The sequence below is a fragment of the Pieris brassicae genome, chromosome 8 (assembly GCF_905147105.1).
Source record: "Pieris brassicae chromosome 8, ilPieBrab1.1, whole genome shotgun sequence".
Taxonomy (NCBI): Eukaryota; Metazoa; Arthropoda; class Insecta; order Lepidoptera; family Pieridae; genus Pieris; species Pieris brassicae.
Window position 1 is genome coordinate 15,832,661 of NC_059672.1, and position 17,868 is coordinate 15,850,528.

At 34.9% G+C, this 17,868-nt stretch overlaps 5 protein-coding genes across 9 annotated transcripts; 3 read left to right on the top strand and 2 right to left on the bottom strand.

The window, feature by feature from the left end:
- The first annotated feature begins 1,701 nt into the window (after positions 1–1,701).
- LOC123713215 lies at positions 1,702–5,757 on the top strand. Its single transcript, XM_045666780.1, has 3 exons — positions 1,702–1,992; positions 5,064–5,163; positions 5,266–5,757. The coding sequence occupies exons 1-3, from the start codon at positions 1,795–1,797 to the stop codon at positions 5,355–5,357; spliced, it is 390 nt and encodes a 129-aa protein (XP_045522736.1). The 5' UTR covers positions 1,702–1,794; the 3' UTR covers positions 5,358–5,757.
- An 834-nt stretch (positions 5,758–6,591) lies between these two features.
- Positions 6,592–9,570, bottom strand: LOC123712951 (myosin regulatory light chain sqh). 2 transcript variants are annotated; one of them, XM_045666362.1, is made up of 4 exons: positions 9,413–9,570; positions 8,809–9,010; positions 8,417–8,555; positions 6,592–7,202 (listed from the first exon to the last, which is right to left on the bottom strand). In XM_045666362.1, exons 2-4 carry the CDS (start codon positions 8,996–8,998, stop codon positions 7,007–7,009), a joined length of 525 nt encoding a protein of 174 aa, XP_045522318.1. In that variant the 5' UTR covers positions 8,999–9,010; positions 9,413–9,570; the 3' UTR covers positions 6,592–7,006. The 2 variants fall into 2 exon arrangements, with proteins under 2 accessions (XP_045522318.1, XP_045522319.1); XM_045666363.1 differs by lacking the exon at positions 9,413–9,570 and adding an exon at positions 9,082–9,329.
- Positions 9,571–9,747: 177 nt separating this feature from the next.
- Positions 9,748–11,214, top strand: LOC123712949 (dnaJ homolog subfamily C member 30, mitochondrial). Its single transcript, XM_045666361.1, has 4 exons — positions 9,748–10,230; positions 10,298–10,385; positions 10,526–10,679; positions 10,848–11,214. The coding sequence occupies exons 1-4, from the start codon at positions 10,039–10,041 to the stop codon at positions 11,080–11,082; spliced, it is 669 nt and encodes a 222-aa protein (XP_045522317.1). The 5' UTR covers positions 9,748–10,038; the 3' UTR covers positions 11,083–11,214.
- An 87-nt stretch (positions 11,215–11,301) lies between these two features.
- Positions 11,302–12,824, bottom strand: LOC123712952 (vacuolar protein sorting-associated protein 37B). The gene is made up of 3 exons (XM_045666364.1): positions 12,431–12,824; positions 12,148–12,319; positions 11,302–12,025 (listed from the first exon to the last, which is right to left on the bottom strand). The coding sequence occupies exons 1-3, from the start codon at positions 12,548–12,550 to the stop codon at positions 11,673–11,675; spliced, it is 645 nt and encodes a 214-aa protein (XP_045522320.1). The 5' UTR covers positions 12,551–12,824; the 3' UTR covers positions 11,302–11,672.
- A 2,907-nt stretch (positions 12,825–15,731) lies between these two features.
- Positions 15,732–17,686, top strand: LOC123712840 (N-acetylglucosaminyl-phosphatidylinositol de-N-acetylase). 4 transcript variants are annotated; one of them, XM_045666131.1, is made up of 4 exons: positions 15,732–16,284; positions 16,446–16,736; positions 17,128–17,221; positions 17,284–17,686. In XM_045666131.1, the coding sequence occupies exons 1-4, from the start codon at positions 15,969–15,971 to the stop codon at positions 17,465–17,467; spliced, it is 885 nt and encodes a 294-aa protein (XP_045522087.1). In that variant the 5' UTR covers positions 15,732–15,968; the 3' UTR covers positions 17,468–17,686. The 4 variants fall into 4 exon arrangements, with proteins under 4 accessions (XP_045522087.1, XP_045522088.1, XP_045522089.1 ...); XM_045666132.1 differs by having other exon boundaries at positions 17,293–17,686; XM_045666133.1 differs by having other exon boundaries at positions 16,073–16,284; positions 16,415–16,736.
- The last annotated feature ends 182 nt before the right edge of the window (positions 17,687–17,868 follow it).

Here is a 17,868-nt window from a genome sequence, read left to right on the forward strand (position 1 = left end):
ACATATCTGTCGTCATTGGTGAGGCCTAACCTACCAACGATTTTAACATGGCTTCTATGTCTACTAACATCGGGAATGCCTGGTGTGTTTGGGCAGTTGATAGTATTACATTTTCTTAGATCGTCATTAAAATCCTTCTTGCCATCTTTCTTTCTTTTATCTTTGAAATTATTTTTGTTCATTTTATTAAAATAATATAGGCGTTTCTTACACAAGTTGTCGCTTTCTGAAGATTTTATTTCGAAGATTTTTTCACGCTTCCTTCCAGAGACAGAACAAACGTTAGAGTGTAAACCGTCGTGATTAGAGCAACTATTTTTTATTTTCTTCCTTAAGATTTTTTTATTGAAAACCTTAGAAGTCTGCGTCTCAACCGATTTCGGTACTACAGTAATCTTTATAACTGGTTTGCAACTTTTACTATATCTTTTCTTATCCTTTATAATGTCGTCGAATGGTAAAATAGTTTTCAGGATATATTGTTCAGGATCTAACGCTGGATACTTTCTTTTAACTTTCTGAAAATTTTTAATTATTGCGTAATTATAGCAATACGATAATTAAATAACTCATTTTTATTTGATAACGTCGTATTTAAAACATCGGCAAAATAAAAGATATATTGTTACTATGGAATTCTAAAACATATTAATCTATCAAGTCTGTATAAAATTATAACAACCTCTTGATTATTTCGTTTTATGTGGGACGAAGAATAACTAGACGCATCAATTTCTTTGATATCCCGATAATTTTTTAATTTCTTCGGCTCGTTTACTAAATTTTGCTGCTGTTTCTTAACTGGTGGTACCAAATAGTCCAGGGAATCTACATAAATAAAAATAAATAAATGTGTAGTATTTATAGGTATTCGTACAGCTAATTAAACTGACCGTAAAAACGACTATTAACATATTTCTCCATCATTACGAAAATTAAAAATTATTTATAACAAAAAAATATAAAAATGTAAATCATAAGAACAAAAAAATATATCTATTAACACAATGTGACATCATTTTGGCGTTACCGAAAAAGTATATACGTATTTGGAACATAATAAAGCGATATAGATTAAACCAAAGCCACAACCAATACTAAGATGTGTCGGATACCAACTATGTATAATTTCAATTAAAAAAAAGTAATAGTTAGTTTATTATTATACAATGAATTGTGTAATAACTATTATATTTGAAAAGAAAAATAAAAGTATCAGTCTGTTATGATTAGAATTATACTATATCTCTGATTACCATATTACATTTTACAATTTAGATAGATCAACGGATAAAATATGCATATACACATTCTATTATGTCGAGATAAACCTACCATATTAATATCTTTGACGTTGAAAATTGCTTTTCATCTTCTTAAATATCGAGTACAATTCTATAGGCAACTCGGCATTCATCGAAGGTTACTATACTACTATATAGTAGTATAGTAGTATATTATAGTATCCTATATAGTAGTATAGTATACTATATACCTACCCAATTTATATACGACCATATTGTAAGTAAGAATTCTTCTCGATATAATCCCATCTTCATCTTTGAATCAGAAACGTCTTTTATGTTTTTTTTTAATACGCTCCGAGGTTTGATTACCTAAGAACCTAACCACAGATATAGTAACTATATCAAAAATTGTTACTAGACAATACGATTAAAACTTCAAATGTGGCTATAAAAATAAGTTTGTTTTAAATTGTTTTAAAGTGTCATTTTATTAAATCATTTTATAAAATCTGATACAAAATTTACTGTGTTAATTATATATTTTAAAATGTCTATGCCTGAAGACAGACTTATAAGCCAAATGATCATACCAGTGTCGAAAGAAACATATTTTAACACAAAATGGGAGTCAAAGGAGCCTTTATGTCCTTATGATATGCTCTACCACCCTCCCGACTACAACCCAAAATCAGCTAGATCAGATCGCCAGGAGCCCAAAATCATAAAAAAAAATATTTGGGAACAAGTGAGAAAACTTTTTTTCAATCATTTAGATCAGTGTTTTCTAACCCTTTTTTGTGCTGTGCTCCACATTAGCCTTTCTTAAATGGCTTGGCCCCCCTATGTAATATATATAATTTTTAATATTACAAAATTTAATTCGAAGCGAATTTAAAAGTTCGCTAACTTAAATGATAGGTTTTGGGAAGAAATTACTAAGATTTTTTTAAAAACATCATGAAAAACTTAAATTGAAATTCGAAATAATTTAAATACATTTGTGAAAAGCCCCCAGTGGGGCGAGGGCCCTACGTTGGGAAAAACTAGACTAGATTTAAATTTAAGGTAGCGAACGACGCGAATACAAGACGTATTATGTACCAATGAAATCAACTGCAGTGTTCTACGCCTGTCGCTTAATACTCGGTCATACTTCATAGCTACCTTCCTCTATGGCTTAGGTATAGGCAGCGGCACGTAAGTCTAGCGCTGGCCGATACGTGGAGGGGATTGCTGCGCATGTGTACTGTCGCGCAATACATTATATGCCACTTTGATTAATGATTACCTAAATAACGATATTAAACTGAACGAAATGTGAAGGATAGCTGCTGCGCATGATTACTGTCGCGCATGTAAGTAATATTACCTATCTATAAGATATAATAAGACAGTAAAAAAGTGTCTGTACATAGAACGTATTTCCAAAAAAGACCTAAGATATTTTAACAAGTTTATGGGATGTAAAAAAATAAAAACATTATCTTTTAATTTGTAATCTTTTATTAATCTGAATCAGAGAACGGTATCACGCCTTCAATAGTCTCGCGACAAGGCCTTTTGCTTACTGAGGGCCCGGGCTCACGATTGCTTCGTTCGTCGGCACTAGCATCATCTTCATTGCTATCCTCGGAACTATCTCCATCGACATGAATAATGAATTGTTCTGTTACCAAATCCACGACATGATCACTCTTTGCATATTGCTCTTATATATCCTTCACCTTTTTACACAACTTTTGCCAATCCCATGTACCCATTAGTAAAACATTTTCTTTATATTTTTGCTGCCTACATATTGTTTAATATCCGACCATGCCATTTCAATCGGATTTAGGTCGGGGTGGTATGGTGGTAGTCTCAGTACCTGATGACCTCGTTCAGTTAGGATTCGATCACTCGAAAATGTTTTAAATTTATCTTTGTTGATCTTTATTAAATTGTATAACTGAGGTTTCAAATGTGTTTCCTCGTACTGTATACCTTTTTCAATGAGCCAGGCCTGCATGGCAGCTTTTTTAGAATTAGAGGTTGGGCGCGATCCCATTGCTTAGTATGATAGGACGCGTTGTCGACTACCACGACGGAACTGGGTTGTAGGTTGGGCATTAATTGGGTTCGGAGCCATTTTTCGTAGTTTTCAAAATTCATATTGTCGTGGTAGTCGCCTGATTTGGTACCAGCTTTAAAAGTCAGCAACGTATTAGGTATAAACCCAGTATCAGACCCTGCGTGGACAATGACAACTCGCTGTCCTTTCGAATTAGGTTTCTTAAACCCCTTAGTAGTACCGTCGGTCCAGGCTTTTGAAGAAGAGTGCGATGAATCTACGTAAGATTCGTCTGTATAAACAATAGGCTTTCCCTCTTGGCGATATTGCTTTATTTTCCTTAAATATTCGATACGTTGCAAACGTATATTAGAAGTCTCAATCAGCACTTTCCGGTTGTTTTCGGTGTTTTTCCACCAAAATCCCAAACTCTTAACTATTCGCCGAAGACTTCGTTCTGAACCTTTGAAATTTATGTCATCTTCTAGCTGCTTTTCAAGCTTTCCGATGGTAGGAAGTTCATTATTTGCCTTGTGAAAGTTATGAATGGTTCTCTTTATTACTCCTTGGTCGAAGTTATCGATATTTGTGACCGGTTTTGTTCTGGAACGTTTTTTGCCAGGTGTTCTGAACACTGTAATCAAATCAGAACTTTTGGCTTGATTGGACATGTTTCTTACCGTTGCAATTGACGTTTTTGTTGACTCTGCTGTCCTTTTTAGGATTTTACCTAATTCGCTGATTATACTATTAAATTTTATGTTTCCTGCATTAATGATTTCGGCAGTTTGTTTTATCTGGCCCAAATTTACAATGTTGCTGTCCGAATGACTGAACAAAGTATTTGTAGCTTCGTCAATCTCACTTTAGATTTGTTTCAAAGAATCAATTCATTCGTTAGATTCCCCTTTTAAAAAACAATTCACGTCATAAACCATTTTCCTGGCTTGTCTTTTCAAAACAGTATTTGTTCTAGGCATATTCACTTTAAAGTCACAAACAAACTTAAAAACAAATAACAAACAACAAAACACTAACAAAATCAAACGTAACAAAAAACAACAAAACATAACAACAGTAACAATAATATTACTGACGTGACTGTACACGGGATGTGCGCGGGGCGTAGTATCGGTGCGGGGGACGGAATGCGACTGAAGAGCCAATCGACGCTACGCGCGCCCGCTCTTCATTACGCTAGCCCCCCTCAGTACCTTATTTTTTACTTCTGTGCATTAACGGTCAGCGCTAGAGTTTCGTGCCGCTACTTGTAAGTATTCGAATTTTAAAAAAATCTGTGGAAAAGGAACTCAATTCACAGACTACACACACTATCTTTGTCATTTTTTTTCGTGGGGAAATGCGTTACGCATACCAACCCGCGGCACGGTTGCCTAGTGGTGAAGGCTTAAGTGGGATTCGCTACTGTACATACCCACTAAAACCCCACGGAGCCACCAGCAATCGCCCGAGGAAGGGCACGGTAACAGCGTAGCCTTATCCGCATCCATCCACGCGATCAGCCGTTAAACTCACGGTCCTTTACGGCCACGAATGATGTGGAATGGACCTTAGCACAGCAAGGGCCATTCACATGGGCCATTTCACCCTATTTTATAACATATCTTATATATAACCCAAGAACGAGGAATGTCGGGGCCATATAATTAAAATTAATACATAAAGCCATTTAAATTTAAATAATTGTTAAGGATGGCCGCTTAAAATTTAAACGCCAAATCTGTAATAGTTATTAGCTTTTTCAGGAAAAGAAAAAAATGATACCCACAACTACTCACTTCCAGTTAGGACGCCCAACAATTAAAATTGCCGACATCCCTACAAAACAGTTTGTAAGAGCGCAAGGTAATAAAACCTCTTCCTTAATCTGCTTGGTCACTGCCACTTACTTAGAACATACATTTTTTTTAGACACAAAATTTCCTTTTGGCTAATTATTTTTTTCAGTTAAAAATGAGAACCCGCACATGAGAATCGATGGTTTATTGCAATGGGCCGTGTTGCTGATCGAAGGAAAACCTAGCTTATGCGATCAATAAAGTACTTCTTCCAAACTATAATTTAATCTGATGTAATCTCGTATTTAGGGTTTTCCTTATTCGAACTATGAATGTTTATTCTTATTAATCATCAAAATGAAGATCGCTTGTTTGGTTGAATTCGCCAGTCTCAAGAATCGAATTAAGTAAATTTGTTTTTGTTTGATAGTCCATTTATCATTACGCTAGAAGCCGAGCATGAAAAAAGTTGCAAAAAACTACCTTACTGAGTGCTAATAGTACCTGTTACGGAAATGTTCTTGAAAAGGTTTAAACAAGTCCACGACAGCATCACTGAAAGTTTACCCACTTAAAAATTCATTGTTTATCATCATGTTTCTGAAATTCCTTCGCAAATGGAGTTTTCATAATTATGTTATCTAAATAAACATGCTTTTATTCCCATAAATATATAAGTTTATCCAAAATAATATCGCAAACGAAACTGCGCGAAATAGCTAATGTACCTTATATCCTCACATTGCTAATTGTATTTACAAAACAGATAAGGAATATCAAAAGTCGTTTTTGATTGGAGTAAGTCGATCTTAATTCCATATCTCGAATATCCAGTCTACAAAATCACATCTGGTTTTTTTTATAATATAGCTTAACGTATTAGTACTAACCAAAAATTCTTAATTGGCTATACACCCAAAATATTTTTTTTAATAATGATCTTATAAATTAGGACAGGCTTGGGAATATTCAATTAAGCAATTTAATTAGTGAGAAATGACGATGTTATTTACGTGGTACGTCAATTAACATGAACAATATGGAATATTTTTAGATTAAGATTCAGTTCTAAGAATAAAGCGAATGTTAAACAAGAAAAACAAGTCAATAGCGCTACAACCTTTTACGGTCTGGGCATCATTTCTGTATCATGATCATTATTTAATCTAATAGGCAAGTAGGTGATCAGCCTTCTGTGCCTGATACACGCCGTTGACTTGTTGGATCTAAGGCAAACCGGTTTCCTCGCGATGTTTTCCTTCACCGTTCGAGCGAATGTTAAATGCGCACATACAAAAAGTCCATTGGTGCACAGCCGAGGATCGAACCTACGACCTCAGAGATGAGAGTCGCACGCTGAAGCAAATAGGCCGATACTGCTCATAAAGCGAATAACCTCTTAATGCTCTCTATCATCATAGACACCATCTACAGAAATAGTGAAAATGTTAAGAAATTATGTATGGCAGGTCGAAAGAATAAGATCGTACACGTATTTAATGTTAATACTTTATTATGTAATACAAATTTACATGGTTATTGGGTTTGTTAATGTTTATGTTGCATACATGAAAAATTCATATCAAACTTAATATTATATGACAATGTATTTTTAAACAGTCACTTTTAAAGGAATGATAATTTAAATACTTTTTAAATGCTCAAATACATGAAGTACAGTCTAATAGTTCTAACCATATTTCTACCAGATTCATTTTTTGCCAAAAATCCTTCCAAAGATCACACATACCTACTACATTGTTAGCACCGCAATGTACTAAGAGATTAATAGAATAATTCATAAAAGTAACTTAATGCTTAAACAAGCTATTTCGGATAACATATAATAAATCCATAATTAGGTAACAGCAGAAGATAAGTGATAATAAATTGCTACACATCTGCCAAGTTTATTGTTCATCCTTATCTTTGGCTCCATGCTTAAGAATGCGTGTAAACTCCACATAGTCAAACAAGCCATCACGTATTGGTGCCTCACGTAACATTTCATCAACATCATCATCAGTAAAGCGGTCCCCCATAGTAGTCAGCAATTCCCTTAGACGATCCTCCTGTATTACACCTAAATTCTCTTCATCAAAACATCTGCAACATAAAATTGTAAATATTCACTCTAACATGCATATGTGTAGGAATAAAAAAATTATATATTAGGTTGGGAATAATGTCTTTTCGCTTTTAGTATGTATGAACTTGTAAAAAAATCTCTTTGGTTATATTATTTGTATCTGGTTGGTAGATAATTCCAAATCAAATTAGGAAAATGTGTGATTTTTATTTATTTTTCGTACTATCAAGATGAGTGAATCTAATGAAGAAATTCGATACATTTAAAAAAAAATTCTACAAAAAAGGTAAAAATGTAACGGAAGCCGCGAAAAAAATTTGCGATGTTTATGGACCTAGTGCAGTGTCTGTAAGCACAAACTTGGTTTAAGCGTTTTCAATCCGAAAATTTTGATGTCCAAGATGCACGTCGCTCTGGTCGCCCTATTACGGATAAAATGGATGTCATTTTTGAAAAAGTGGAGCAAGATCGAAATATCAGTAGTTACTGAACAACTGGGAATTTTGGCGCATTTGAAAAAAACAAAAAAGCTCGATATTTGGGTACCTCACGAGCTCACTGAAAAAAACCTAATGAACATAATGAATGAGTGTACAAATTTGCGATTCTTTATTACCACGTAATGAAACCGAACCATTTTTTAATAAGTTGAAAAGTGTGCGTGTGGTGGGATTGGATGGGCATTATTCATTATGAGCTGTATCCACCAGGCAGGATCATCGACACTGAACTAGAACAACTGATGAGATTAAAGCAAGAAGTTGAGAGATGTCTGCTGGAATTAATCAACAGAAGGGGTGTGGTTTTTCATCATGATATCGCTAGCGATATCTAGATGTCACACATCTTCAGCCACTCAGCAAAAATTAAGAGAGCTCGGCCGCCATATAGTCCTGACCTTGCACCATCAGATTTCCACCTGTTTCATTCTCTTCAGAATTATTTTTTCAGTGTCAGGTTAACATCACAACAGGACTGGCAAAACCAATAGTCGCAGTATTTTGATCAGAAGCCTCAAAATGTCTATAGCAATGGGATCATGTTCCTACCTACAAGATGGCAAATAGTTATCAAACCAAATGGTACTTTAGTTAAATGTAAATAAACTATATTAAACAATGTTGTGAATTTTCTTTAAAAATATGAAGAAACTTTTTCCTCAACCTATTCTATATTTTGGACACCATCATTAACAGTAATAACATATAATTTTAATAAACATAGTTGTTACCCAAAAGCATTTTTTATGACATCTTCAGGATCAGTGCCTTGCAAACGTTCACCAAATAGAGTTAGGAACATTGTGAAGTTTATTGGTCCAGGAGCCTCATTCATCATGCCTTCCAAGTAATCTTCAGTAGGATTTTTACCTAAATGAGGTAAATATGTGTAGTCACAAATTATTCATTGTACTTTTTTTTACTTTTAAATAAATATATAGGAGGAAGATTCGTATAATACAATTCCATAATTACTATGATACTTGATATGTTTTTGTTCTTTAACAAAATAGTATTATTATTGTCATAGAAGTGTTAAAGTATGTAGTACACTATATATCTTTTTTTTATAATTTTAAATACAAAAATTAATATATTTTATATACTTTATTATATCACTCACCCAATGACGCCAACATGTCATGAAGATCATCTTTGTCTACAAACCCATCACGGTTTTGATCAACCATGTTAAAAGCCTCCTTGAACTCCAATATTTGAGCCTGATCAAACATAGCAAAGACATTGGAAGTGGCACGTTGAGCACGCTTCTTGTTGGTACCACGACGTCCAGCTGTTTTACGCGACGACATTTTGTTGTTTAGCTACAAAAGCACTGCCATTAGCTTGATGTTAAGAAAAATTACTAAAAATAAAAGATATAAGAAAGGGAAACCTTTTTCAAAATAAATGAAATTTCAACGAGCACAAAAAGCGATAAACTCACGCACGCCACGTTAAAACAACGTCCGTTAACGAAAAATATTATGACTCACAACACATTCGATACTAAAATTACCCAGCGAAGTAGGACACAGTACTGATGTCACAATCAGAAACACTCCATAATTCCGTAAAAGGCAATGAATTTATAGTAGTCAAGGATAAATTAAACCATATGTAACTGCACACTGCACAGTCTAAATACACTACAGGGTTTCAATTCATTCCAAATGAGGTATTTATCAGATTTGAGTATCGTAATATAAATCCTACGAATTTATTACCTTTTGATAAAAAATGTAAACACCTGGTCACAGTAATTAAACTTTTCACAAAATTATCACGATCGTCGGACTAAGCTTAGAAATAAACAAAATAGTGATACATTCAAACTTAGAACCAGATTCAGCATTCGTCATTACTCATACTCATAAGTCACAGATTCATTAGATTCCTCATTTAGTACAATAAAAATAATTTACCACAGTCATACCACTGTTCACTGGCAAACCACAGGTTAAAACTCAGTGTAAGAACTGAAGAGAAGATCTCGTGTAAAAGAATGGACACCTGACTAAAGCCATTTTCCTCTACTATCAACATTATATATCGTATGAGTATCATGTGTGTATGGGGACTGGGACACCTAATTTACACTCGTGTGCTTTTATTTCTTGGAAATCGTATACCAGTTTATATAGTGTATAGTGCAGATTATCCTAGTCTAAGGATAAACATCAAACTTTAATGTCAACTTTTTTTGTCATCCCTACTCACCAAAAAATTCCAAACCAAAACATGAAGAGATCTTTTTTTCTATAATTAGGTGCATTCTATATTTTCTATTTATGACAAACAAGGTTGTAATAATGTAAGATTCATAGATAACGTGTATTTAAAAATATCAGTGATGGGCTCCATTCAGAAGCTTAGTCAAAATAAATCAAGGTTAGTCTGCGGCTTTTCCCGTATGTTTGGAACATCGCCGCAGATCTTAACGAGCCACTATGATGCATTGGGGATCACACCAAACGCTACCCAGCGGGATATTAAATCTGCTTACTATAAATTGTCGAAACTGTACCATCCTGACCTGTCTACCGTAAGTTAACTTCTTAAGACGCATCTAGTTACATCATAACACTTCAATTTGATTTTTATTTTCATAGGATGAAGAATCGGCTAAAAAGTTCAGAGCCATCACTGAGGCCTATGAAGTTCTAGGAAATATAAATCTTAAGAAAATGTATGATAAAGGTATTTCAAATACAATTACTTGTTATCATTAAGTCATAAGAAAGATTTTTTGATTGATAAATGGTTAAGTAAGTTGTTAGTACTTATTACACATTCTACATATGTATATTGTAAAATAATTAAAAGTTTATTGTTTTAAGGATTAATGGTTGGAAGACATAATGATTCCAGGATAAAGTATAAACCTGATGTTGAACCTACAGATCCTACTTTAAAGTTCTACAAGTCTAGGACAAAACGCCATATAACACCAACGATTGATGGCAAAACACCTATATATGACTTTGATGCATGGTAAATTCTCACCTTGTAAATCTAGGATAATAACCTATTCAATTTCACTTTGACATAGTCTGTTTTAATTCTTTAGACAGTTTATATGATAAATGTGAGGTAGTCAATGTTAAACCATTTATAAATATAAAACATATTAGTTAGTTAACGCAAGGTTTCTGCTTTTAGGTCTAAACAACATTATGGAGAAATATTTAAAAAAAATCAACGTGCAAAAAATATTATTAGGACAAAAAAAGAAAATGCTGATTTGCATTCACAAGCACGGCGTCAGGAATCAATTGTTTATTTTATATCAGCTGTTGGCTTTCTTTTTATTGTTTTTGTAGCTTATGGAACCACAGATTATGATGAAAACAAATTAGAAAAGTCTAAAATTAAAGTTGAATCAGAAAATGTTTAAGAGTAATTAGAACAATTCATGTGATATTTTAGTCATAGTAAAATTTGTCTTATATTAATATATATATATTGATAATCATAGACATGTCATGTAAATACCTCGTTAAATAGAATACCTATTTTGTTTAAATAAAATGGGATTTTAAAATTTGTCTTTTATTTATTTTAAGTTTTTCTCTTAATACATAAAACAATTTATAATTGTAATAAATTTATAGCTACAATGTTAAAATCATTATATATAACAATTACTTACATAATTAAAATTTATTTATTTCCATCAGATATACTTTCCTTAACTATGAATTGAGTAAATGATCACCTATTTACAAGCACCAATATCAAATGGACAGTTATAAAATGAAATTTACACTGTATTACTTGAGCTGGAAACAGTTGAAATAAATCTAGTTTTTGCTAATAAAGAATAGAGTGCATTTAAAAATTTGTGACTTAGAAAATTATGTATTCTCTCTGAAGCATTTATACAGTGTAATAATTTTTAAATAAATATGGCCACATGGTTATCTTTTTCTAGATAATCCAATTGATTCTGCATAATTTTTGGAGCTACATTGAACATAGTATCTCTCAAAAATGGTTACCATACATGCCAGGCATAGGCATGTTTAAGGGACCCATCGGATAAGGGACATTTGGTACACCTTGTGTACCATAGCTTGGATATGGCAAATAAGGTTTTAATACATCATTACCATAAGAACTCTGACCAGACCGCAGTAAGTCACCCATCTTTTCTGCTTTGAATTTCCTTAAATGCATTGACTTCCGTATTGGTTCAAAGTCTTCAAGAAATTTTTCAACATCAATCTTGCCTGTTAGGAAGTCTTGTGCAATATTTTCAGACTGTTCCTCGGTTTCTGCTGCAGCTGTTTGTAATAATGCCAGTGTAGTATCAGGTGATATTCCAGCTGATTTTGTTTCTAGGAAATAAGACAAGGAACTTTTGTATAGTATTGTCATAAATTATCAAGTCACACCTTATCAAGTCTATTCATTTAATCAAAGAAAATAAAAGAAGAAAAAGCAATCTAGAAAAACTTACTATATTCATCAAGTAATTCCTGAATTCGGCTACAAAGATTTTCTCCAATTCCTGATTTTTCTTGAACCTCTGCTTTTAGTCCTTCTAGTTCTGGTTCTTTACTTAAGTTATATTCTGCTATAGATCTGTTACTAACTATTATGGTTTCCTTTTCCGTATCCCAATCTTTAATCTGAAAGAACAATCCATTTGATTTAAATCATTGTAATCACCGGAAATTTAATTTTTATAAAATATGATTAATTGAAATTCGTGATGATAAATATTAAGGGAAAACTCTCACCTGTTTCACATCTTTGAGTACTACATCAAACTTTGCATCATCATTTAGCATTTCTTTAAGCTCATCAGAGTTTAAATGGGACAATAGACCCATTGCTGATGGGTAGTCTGGTTGAATCATCTTCCTGCCTTACGAGATACAAAGTATATTTCCCTAGGTATAACGATTGCTTTGTAACAAAACACAGGTTGTAACTTTTACTACGAAATCTGTGTGTGTATTGTCAGAAATACCACAAAGAAAATTAATGAAAGTCAGAGCCAATTAACACGTATTATTTACATAAAAACACAAATTGCAATTTTAGTTATTACAGTTCAGTATTATAACTCTAACATGTAACAGCTAAATATCAGTAATCAGTTTACAGTTACGACTTACGAGTATAGTCTTTAGATTTGTACCAAAGGTTAGGGCAAAAGATCATATCTATATAATTTTACTCTATAAAACACGGATGGCACAGAATAACAAGGCTACACGGCGTATCAAGAATACCATTAAGATTAGGGCTTTTTCTTTATAGAACAGGTGGTAAACGCGCAGGAGCCTCACCTGATATTACGTGATACCGCCGCCGATGGACACTCTCAATGCCAGAGGGCAAGGCTATACAGGCATGAGTAGAATCCCGCCCGCGGCACAAAGGAATGATCCAATTTGTACCCCGGATGTCCCCGGAGGTAAGAAGTATCTGCCAGAGGGGATATCTCAGTCTCAGTAAGTAAGAATAAGGCCGATTTCACAGTTTCTAGATAAAAGTGAACCGCGTTGGGATTAGAATTGAGCCCCCTAACATTGCTAAAGTCCACTGTGAGCGTGGAAGGGGTTGCCTTCGGTAAATTCTTTCGTTTGCCTCGCTTACCCGGAGTGTGTTCTGGAGTACTGTGCCTGCTACGCGCCCTCGTAACCCTCGGCCCCTTTTTTTCGGGTTGTCGCCGTATTCGACACTATCGGTCAGCAGATTGGGATGAGATGAGGTCTTTCTTTGCGTCCTAACCTTGGGGGCGTAAGTGCTTTTCGTCAGAAGCTCCAGATTCCGTCGCTGCGTCTGTCGCCGAAGTGATTCTGCAGGGAATGGAACTCTTTATTCCATTTTCTGCGGTGCCGATCGGTGGCAAGTCACAGCCCTGGTTCAAACGTTCTTGCGAGGCGGCTTCGCGTTGAGAATGCTTTAAGGCATGGGTGGAAGCGGCAATATCTCGTGATGCCAATACCAGCAAACTAAAAAAAGCATATAACTCAACCTCTAGGTCCTTCAAACGGGAAATCGCTGAGGCAAAGTCGGAGCACATTACAATTACACACACTATTCACACAAAACTATACAAGGAAATTTTGTCAGCCGCCCATTCCACCACTGCACATCCCGATGACTCGCTAGCCCACTCTGCGAAGGAGAAGGCCGACCTCTTGGACTATCTCTTCGCATCTAACTTGACTTTGGTTGGCCAAGGGAGGTCACTATTCGCGGTGATTATTCGATACCAGAAATCACATTCCGGCAAACGTGCTGTCCGCACTATCTTCCTTGGACATTCATAAGTCCAGCGGGTCCGATGGTATCCCTCTAATTGAGTTGCGTACTTGTGCTCCTGAATTGGCTCCGATCCTGATTTGCCCTATTCCGGTACCTGTACTCACCCCGACACTATCCCGAAGTGCTGGAAGACCGCTTCGATATATCCAATCCCTTAAAAAAGAGATCGCTCTGATCTCTCCTACTATCGCCCAATAGCTATAACCTCCATGTTCTCCAAAATAATGGAATCCTTTATTAATGGCCAGCTCTTGAGGTATCTAGAGGGCCACCAGCCGATTAGCAACTACGGCTATATAAGGCTTTCGTCGTGGTCGTTCGGCTGGTGACCTTCTTGTATACCTTACACATAGATGGGCAGAGGCAATTGAGTCCAAGGGGGAGGACGCTAGCGGTCAGTTTGGACACAGCGAAAGCCTTCGATGGGTGTGGCAAAAACACTGCTCTCGAAGCTTCCAGGCTTCCCGAGAAATTATGTGACTGGATCTCCAGCTTTCTGGCCGATCGGAGCATCAAGGTCGTCATCGACGGAGCATGTTAACCATAGCAACCTTAAGCCCGTGAACGCTGGGGTCCCAAGGCACAAGGACACAGTTCTATCCCCGACCCTTGTTCTTCTGCAAGTCAATGACATGTTGCAACTTAGCAACATTCATTGCTATACGGATGACAGCACACAGCAGGTATTTCTCGGGCCGTTGTCGATGAACAAACTTGTGTCTGAAGTCGAATTCTACAACGTGGAGCCTCGGACTAGGATAGACTAAACTTAGTCCAATTTAACCCCAACAAGATACAAGCTTGCGCGGTTTCCGCGAAAAAAAAATCCCTTTGTCGGTACTCCTCTTTTCGAAGACACTCTCCTTAAAGCACAGCTAGCATCGGAATACTTGGCGTTGACATATCGAACGACGTTCAGTTTCGAGGTCATTTGGAGGGAAAGGCTATATCAGCCTCCAATAAGTTTGGTGTGCTCAGCAAGGCGAGACAGTACTTCACTCCAGGCCACCGCTTGCAACTCTATAAGGCGCAAATACGGCCCCACATGGAATACTATTCTCACCTCTGGGCGGGGGCTCCCCTATACCCAATACCAGCTCCTTCCACTTGACCGTATTCAACGAAGAGCGGTTCGAATCGTCGATTACCAATCCCTTTCCGAGCGTTTTGATTCTTTGGCGTTGCGTAGGGATGTGGGGTCACTCTGCCTCTTCTACCGCATTTACCATGGAGAGTATTCAGAGCTGTTCGGATTAATACCTGCAGCTGTGTTTCATCATCGGACGTCGAGGCAGAATACAAAATTCCACCCATATCTCCTCGACGTCCGCTGTTCCACGACTGAGCGTTTATCAAGGCAATTTTTACCGCGCAACACCGCTATGTGGAACCAGCTGCCCACTGAAGTATTTCCAAACCAATTCTACTTAGGGTCCTTCAAAAAAAAAGAGCGTATCAATTCTTAAAAGGCCGGCAACGCACTCGCGAGCCCTCTGGCATTGAGAGTGTCCATGGTCGGCGGTATCACTTAACATCAGATGAGCCTCGTTCCTGTTTGCCCCCTGTTCTATAATATATATATATATATAATATAAGTATACTAGTGTTACTGTATTGTGAAGGTTAAGTTATTTATTCCTCATAATCTGTATTAATTATGATGAAAAGTAAATTGTCGTAATAGTACTGTATATTTGTTATGTCTAGACTCTCTGTGGTCATTGTCTATGATTATTTTAATATGTATTAAGCTCCCCGCGCCCGTCGCCTAATATTTACTTCTTACTATTACTTATTAGTAGTAGTAGTGCCGTGGCGATATAGTTTATTGACTTATCGTAAACTGTTTAGTTAGTTTATTCAAGGGGCTTATTATTTTCGAATATGAAATTAACTTCAATCATTTTTTCTAGAATTTATACAATTATCTTTGTTGTGAAGATTTTAAATTTAATTGAGGGTTCCTTTATTTTCTAATTTAATTATTCTTGCAGTAAAATGTTATTTTTGGAATCACCGTACAAAGTCGAATTTCTCTACAATTTTTACTTAAGATTTCTATCTGAATCGCTGCTGTATTTAACAAATTTTGTATTGTACATATCTTTGTGGATATTTGGTTACTTGTGCTTGTGTTGTATTGTGTATAGAAAATATGCAAGAAAGTTGCCTACTCGGACTCGTGGAGCTCTCGGAGCAAAAAGAGTGCTAGTTGTAGTGGCTCATCCAGATGATGAATGTATGTTCTTTGGACCTACTATCTATAGATTATGTGAACAGGGAGCTGAAGTTTACATCTTGTGCTTATCAAATGGTAAAACTATTGTAGTTATTTCATTAACAAAAGATAATTTATAATTAATCACCTGTACTATATTACAAATTCTTAAACTTTATATATTTAAAACAATTTAATCTTTAAAAAAATATATTTTTTTTAACAGACATCAATGTCCCAGCTGATCTTATTTTCAGGAAATTATGAAGGAAAAGGAAATATTCGTAAACAAGAATTATGGCATGCCTGTAAGGAATTGGGAGTTCCTGATTGCAATATATGTCTTATCACAGACACGAGACTGTCAGACAACCCTAAGTTACAATGGCCAGTTCCAGTTATAGCTAAATTAATAGGACATCATATAGAAGCGTATAATGTTGATACCCTTGTGATATTCGATAGAGGTGGTGTCTCTTCACACCCTAATCATGCTGCTGTTTTTTATGCAGTAGCTTATATGTTTGTTGAAAAAAATATGCCGGACAGTAAGTTTAATATTATTAAAATTATAAAATAAGAACTGCAGATGCACTATGATTTATTGTATTACAAATAAAATCAGAAACACAATCTTGGGTTTTTGAGATATGCCACCAGTTAGTTAACACATTTGTGAAAATAAATCTAGAGTTTACACAGGTCAAACAATATACTTTAGCAAGTGTATTGTATATTTCTTAACATTTAGGAATTATGTATCTTAATAGAGCATGTAAGAAGGAGACACATTATGAAGTGATCAGGCTTTTGAGCCTAAAATATTGATTTAGTCTGCAGTATGTGCCTAATAAGACAAGGTTTTCTGGATTCACCTACTAAGGCATATAGAAAACACTTTGTTGTATAAATAGTGTAATTATTTTTTTTCCATTTCAGAATGTACAGTGTATACATTAGATTCTGTAAATATATTAAGAAAATATTTAGGATTCTTGGACTTGCCTCTCAGTTTTTTGTTGTCTTCTAAAAGGTAACATTAATGGTGTTTAGTAAATGTAACATGAAGAGAAATTACACCATGTTAATATCAAGCTATTTTAGGTATTTTCTTCGTTGGACTGAAAGCAGAAGAGTTTCACGGGCTATGAAGAAACACAAAAGTCAGATGGTTTGGTTTCGTTACTTATATGTAATGTTTTCTAGGTATATGGTAATAAATACTCTTCGGAAAATAAGCCTTGCTGACATTGAATTAGAATTAGAGGTGGATGATTGATAACTTATAAAAAGAAATACATATTCTGTTTAAAAAAAAATGTTATATATTTTTGTCTGTCCTGATTTATATACATTACAATTTTGATTTCATTTTAAATAATTTTGTGTTGCAAGAAGAATTGATAGACATTGATAATATAAATATTTATTTATAAGGGATATAGTTAGTATTATTAAAATATTCTAAGAAGACTTATACCAATAGAGGTAGTTAAATGTGGATATATTATTTATGAATTGTGTGTTATATATTAATCTTGTTCACAAATTCCTCATCCTTTTTAATAATTATAATAAATTATTTGAAGGTGCAAAATTTTCATTTTAACCTTTCATTTGTTTTTTAGATTAAAGTCTTTCTTTTGAAACAGTGTTTTTTTAAGAAAGAGTCATGATGTA

What these genes read in the sequence shown, in the direction of transcription:
- LOC123712949 (XM_045666361.1), top strand. Translation starts at nt 10,039, where the DNA reads ATGGGCTCCATTCAGAAGCTTAGTCAAAATAAATCAAGGTTAGTCTGC. An exon ending in ACCATCCTGACCTGTCTACC is followed by an intron (nt 10,231 to 10,297) that starts GTAAGTTAACTT and finishes TTATTTTCATAG; the next exon opens with GATGAAGAATCGGCTAAAAA. An exon ending in ATATATGACTTTGATGCATG is followed by an intron (nt 10,680 to 10,847) that starts GTAAATTCTCAC and finishes TTCTGCTTTTAG; the next exon opens with GTCTAAACAACATTATGGAG.
- LOC123712951 (XM_045666362.1), bottom strand. Translation starts at nt 8,998, where the DNA reads ATGTCGTCGCGTAAAACAGCTGGACGTCGTGGTACCAACAAGAAGCGT. An exon ending in TGACATGTTGGCGTCATTGG is followed by an intron (nt 8,556 to 8,808) that starts GTGAGTGATATA and finishes TACCTCATTTAG; the next exon opens with GTAAAAATCCTACTGAAGAT. An exon ending in GTCATAAAAAATGCTTTTGG is followed by an intron (nt 7,203 to 8,416) that starts GTAACAACTATG and finishes TTTATGTTGCAG; the next exon opens with ATGTTTTGATGAAGAGAATT.
- LOC123712952 (XM_045666364.1), bottom strand. Translation starts at nt 12,550, where the DNA reads ATGATTCAACCAGACTACCCATCAGCAATGGGTCTATTGTCCCATTTA. An exon ending in TACTCAAAGATGTGAAACAG is followed by an intron (nt 12,320 to 12,430) that starts GTGAGAGTTTTC and finishes TTGTTCTTTCAG; the next exon opens with ATTAAAGATTGGGATACGGA. An exon ending in GGAATTACTTGATGAATATA is followed by an intron (nt 12,026 to 12,147) that starts GTAAGTTTTTCT and finishes CTTATTTCCTAG; the next exon opens with AAACAAAATCAGCTGGAATA.
- LOC123712840 (XM_045666131.1), top strand. Translation starts at nt 15,969, where the DNA reads ATGTTATTTTTGGAATCACCGTACAAAGTCGAATTTCTCTACAATTTT. An exon ending in CATCTTGTGCTTATCAAATG is followed by an intron (nt 16,285 to 16,445) that starts GTAAAACTATTG and finishes TCTTATTTTCAG; the next exon opens with GAAATTATGAAGGAAAAGGA. An exon ending in TTTTTGTTGTCTTCTAAAAG is followed by an intron (nt 17,222 to 17,283) that starts GTAACATTAATG and finishes GTTAATATCAAG; the next exon opens with CTATTTTAGGTATTTTCTTC.
- LOC123713215 (XM_045666780.1), top strand. Translation starts at nt 1,795, where the DNA reads ATGTCTATGCCTGAAGACAGACTTATAAGCCAAATGATCATACCAGTG. An exon ending in AAAAAAATATTTGGGAACAA is followed by an intron (nt 1,993 to 5,063) that starts GTGAGAAAACTT and finishes TAGCTTTTTCAG; the next exon opens with GAAAAGAAAAAAATGATACC. An exon ending in ACAGTTTGTAAGAGCGCAAG is followed by an intron (nt 5,164 to 5,265) that starts GTAATAAAACCT and finishes TATTTTTTTCAG; the next exon opens with TTAAAAATGAGAACCCGCAC.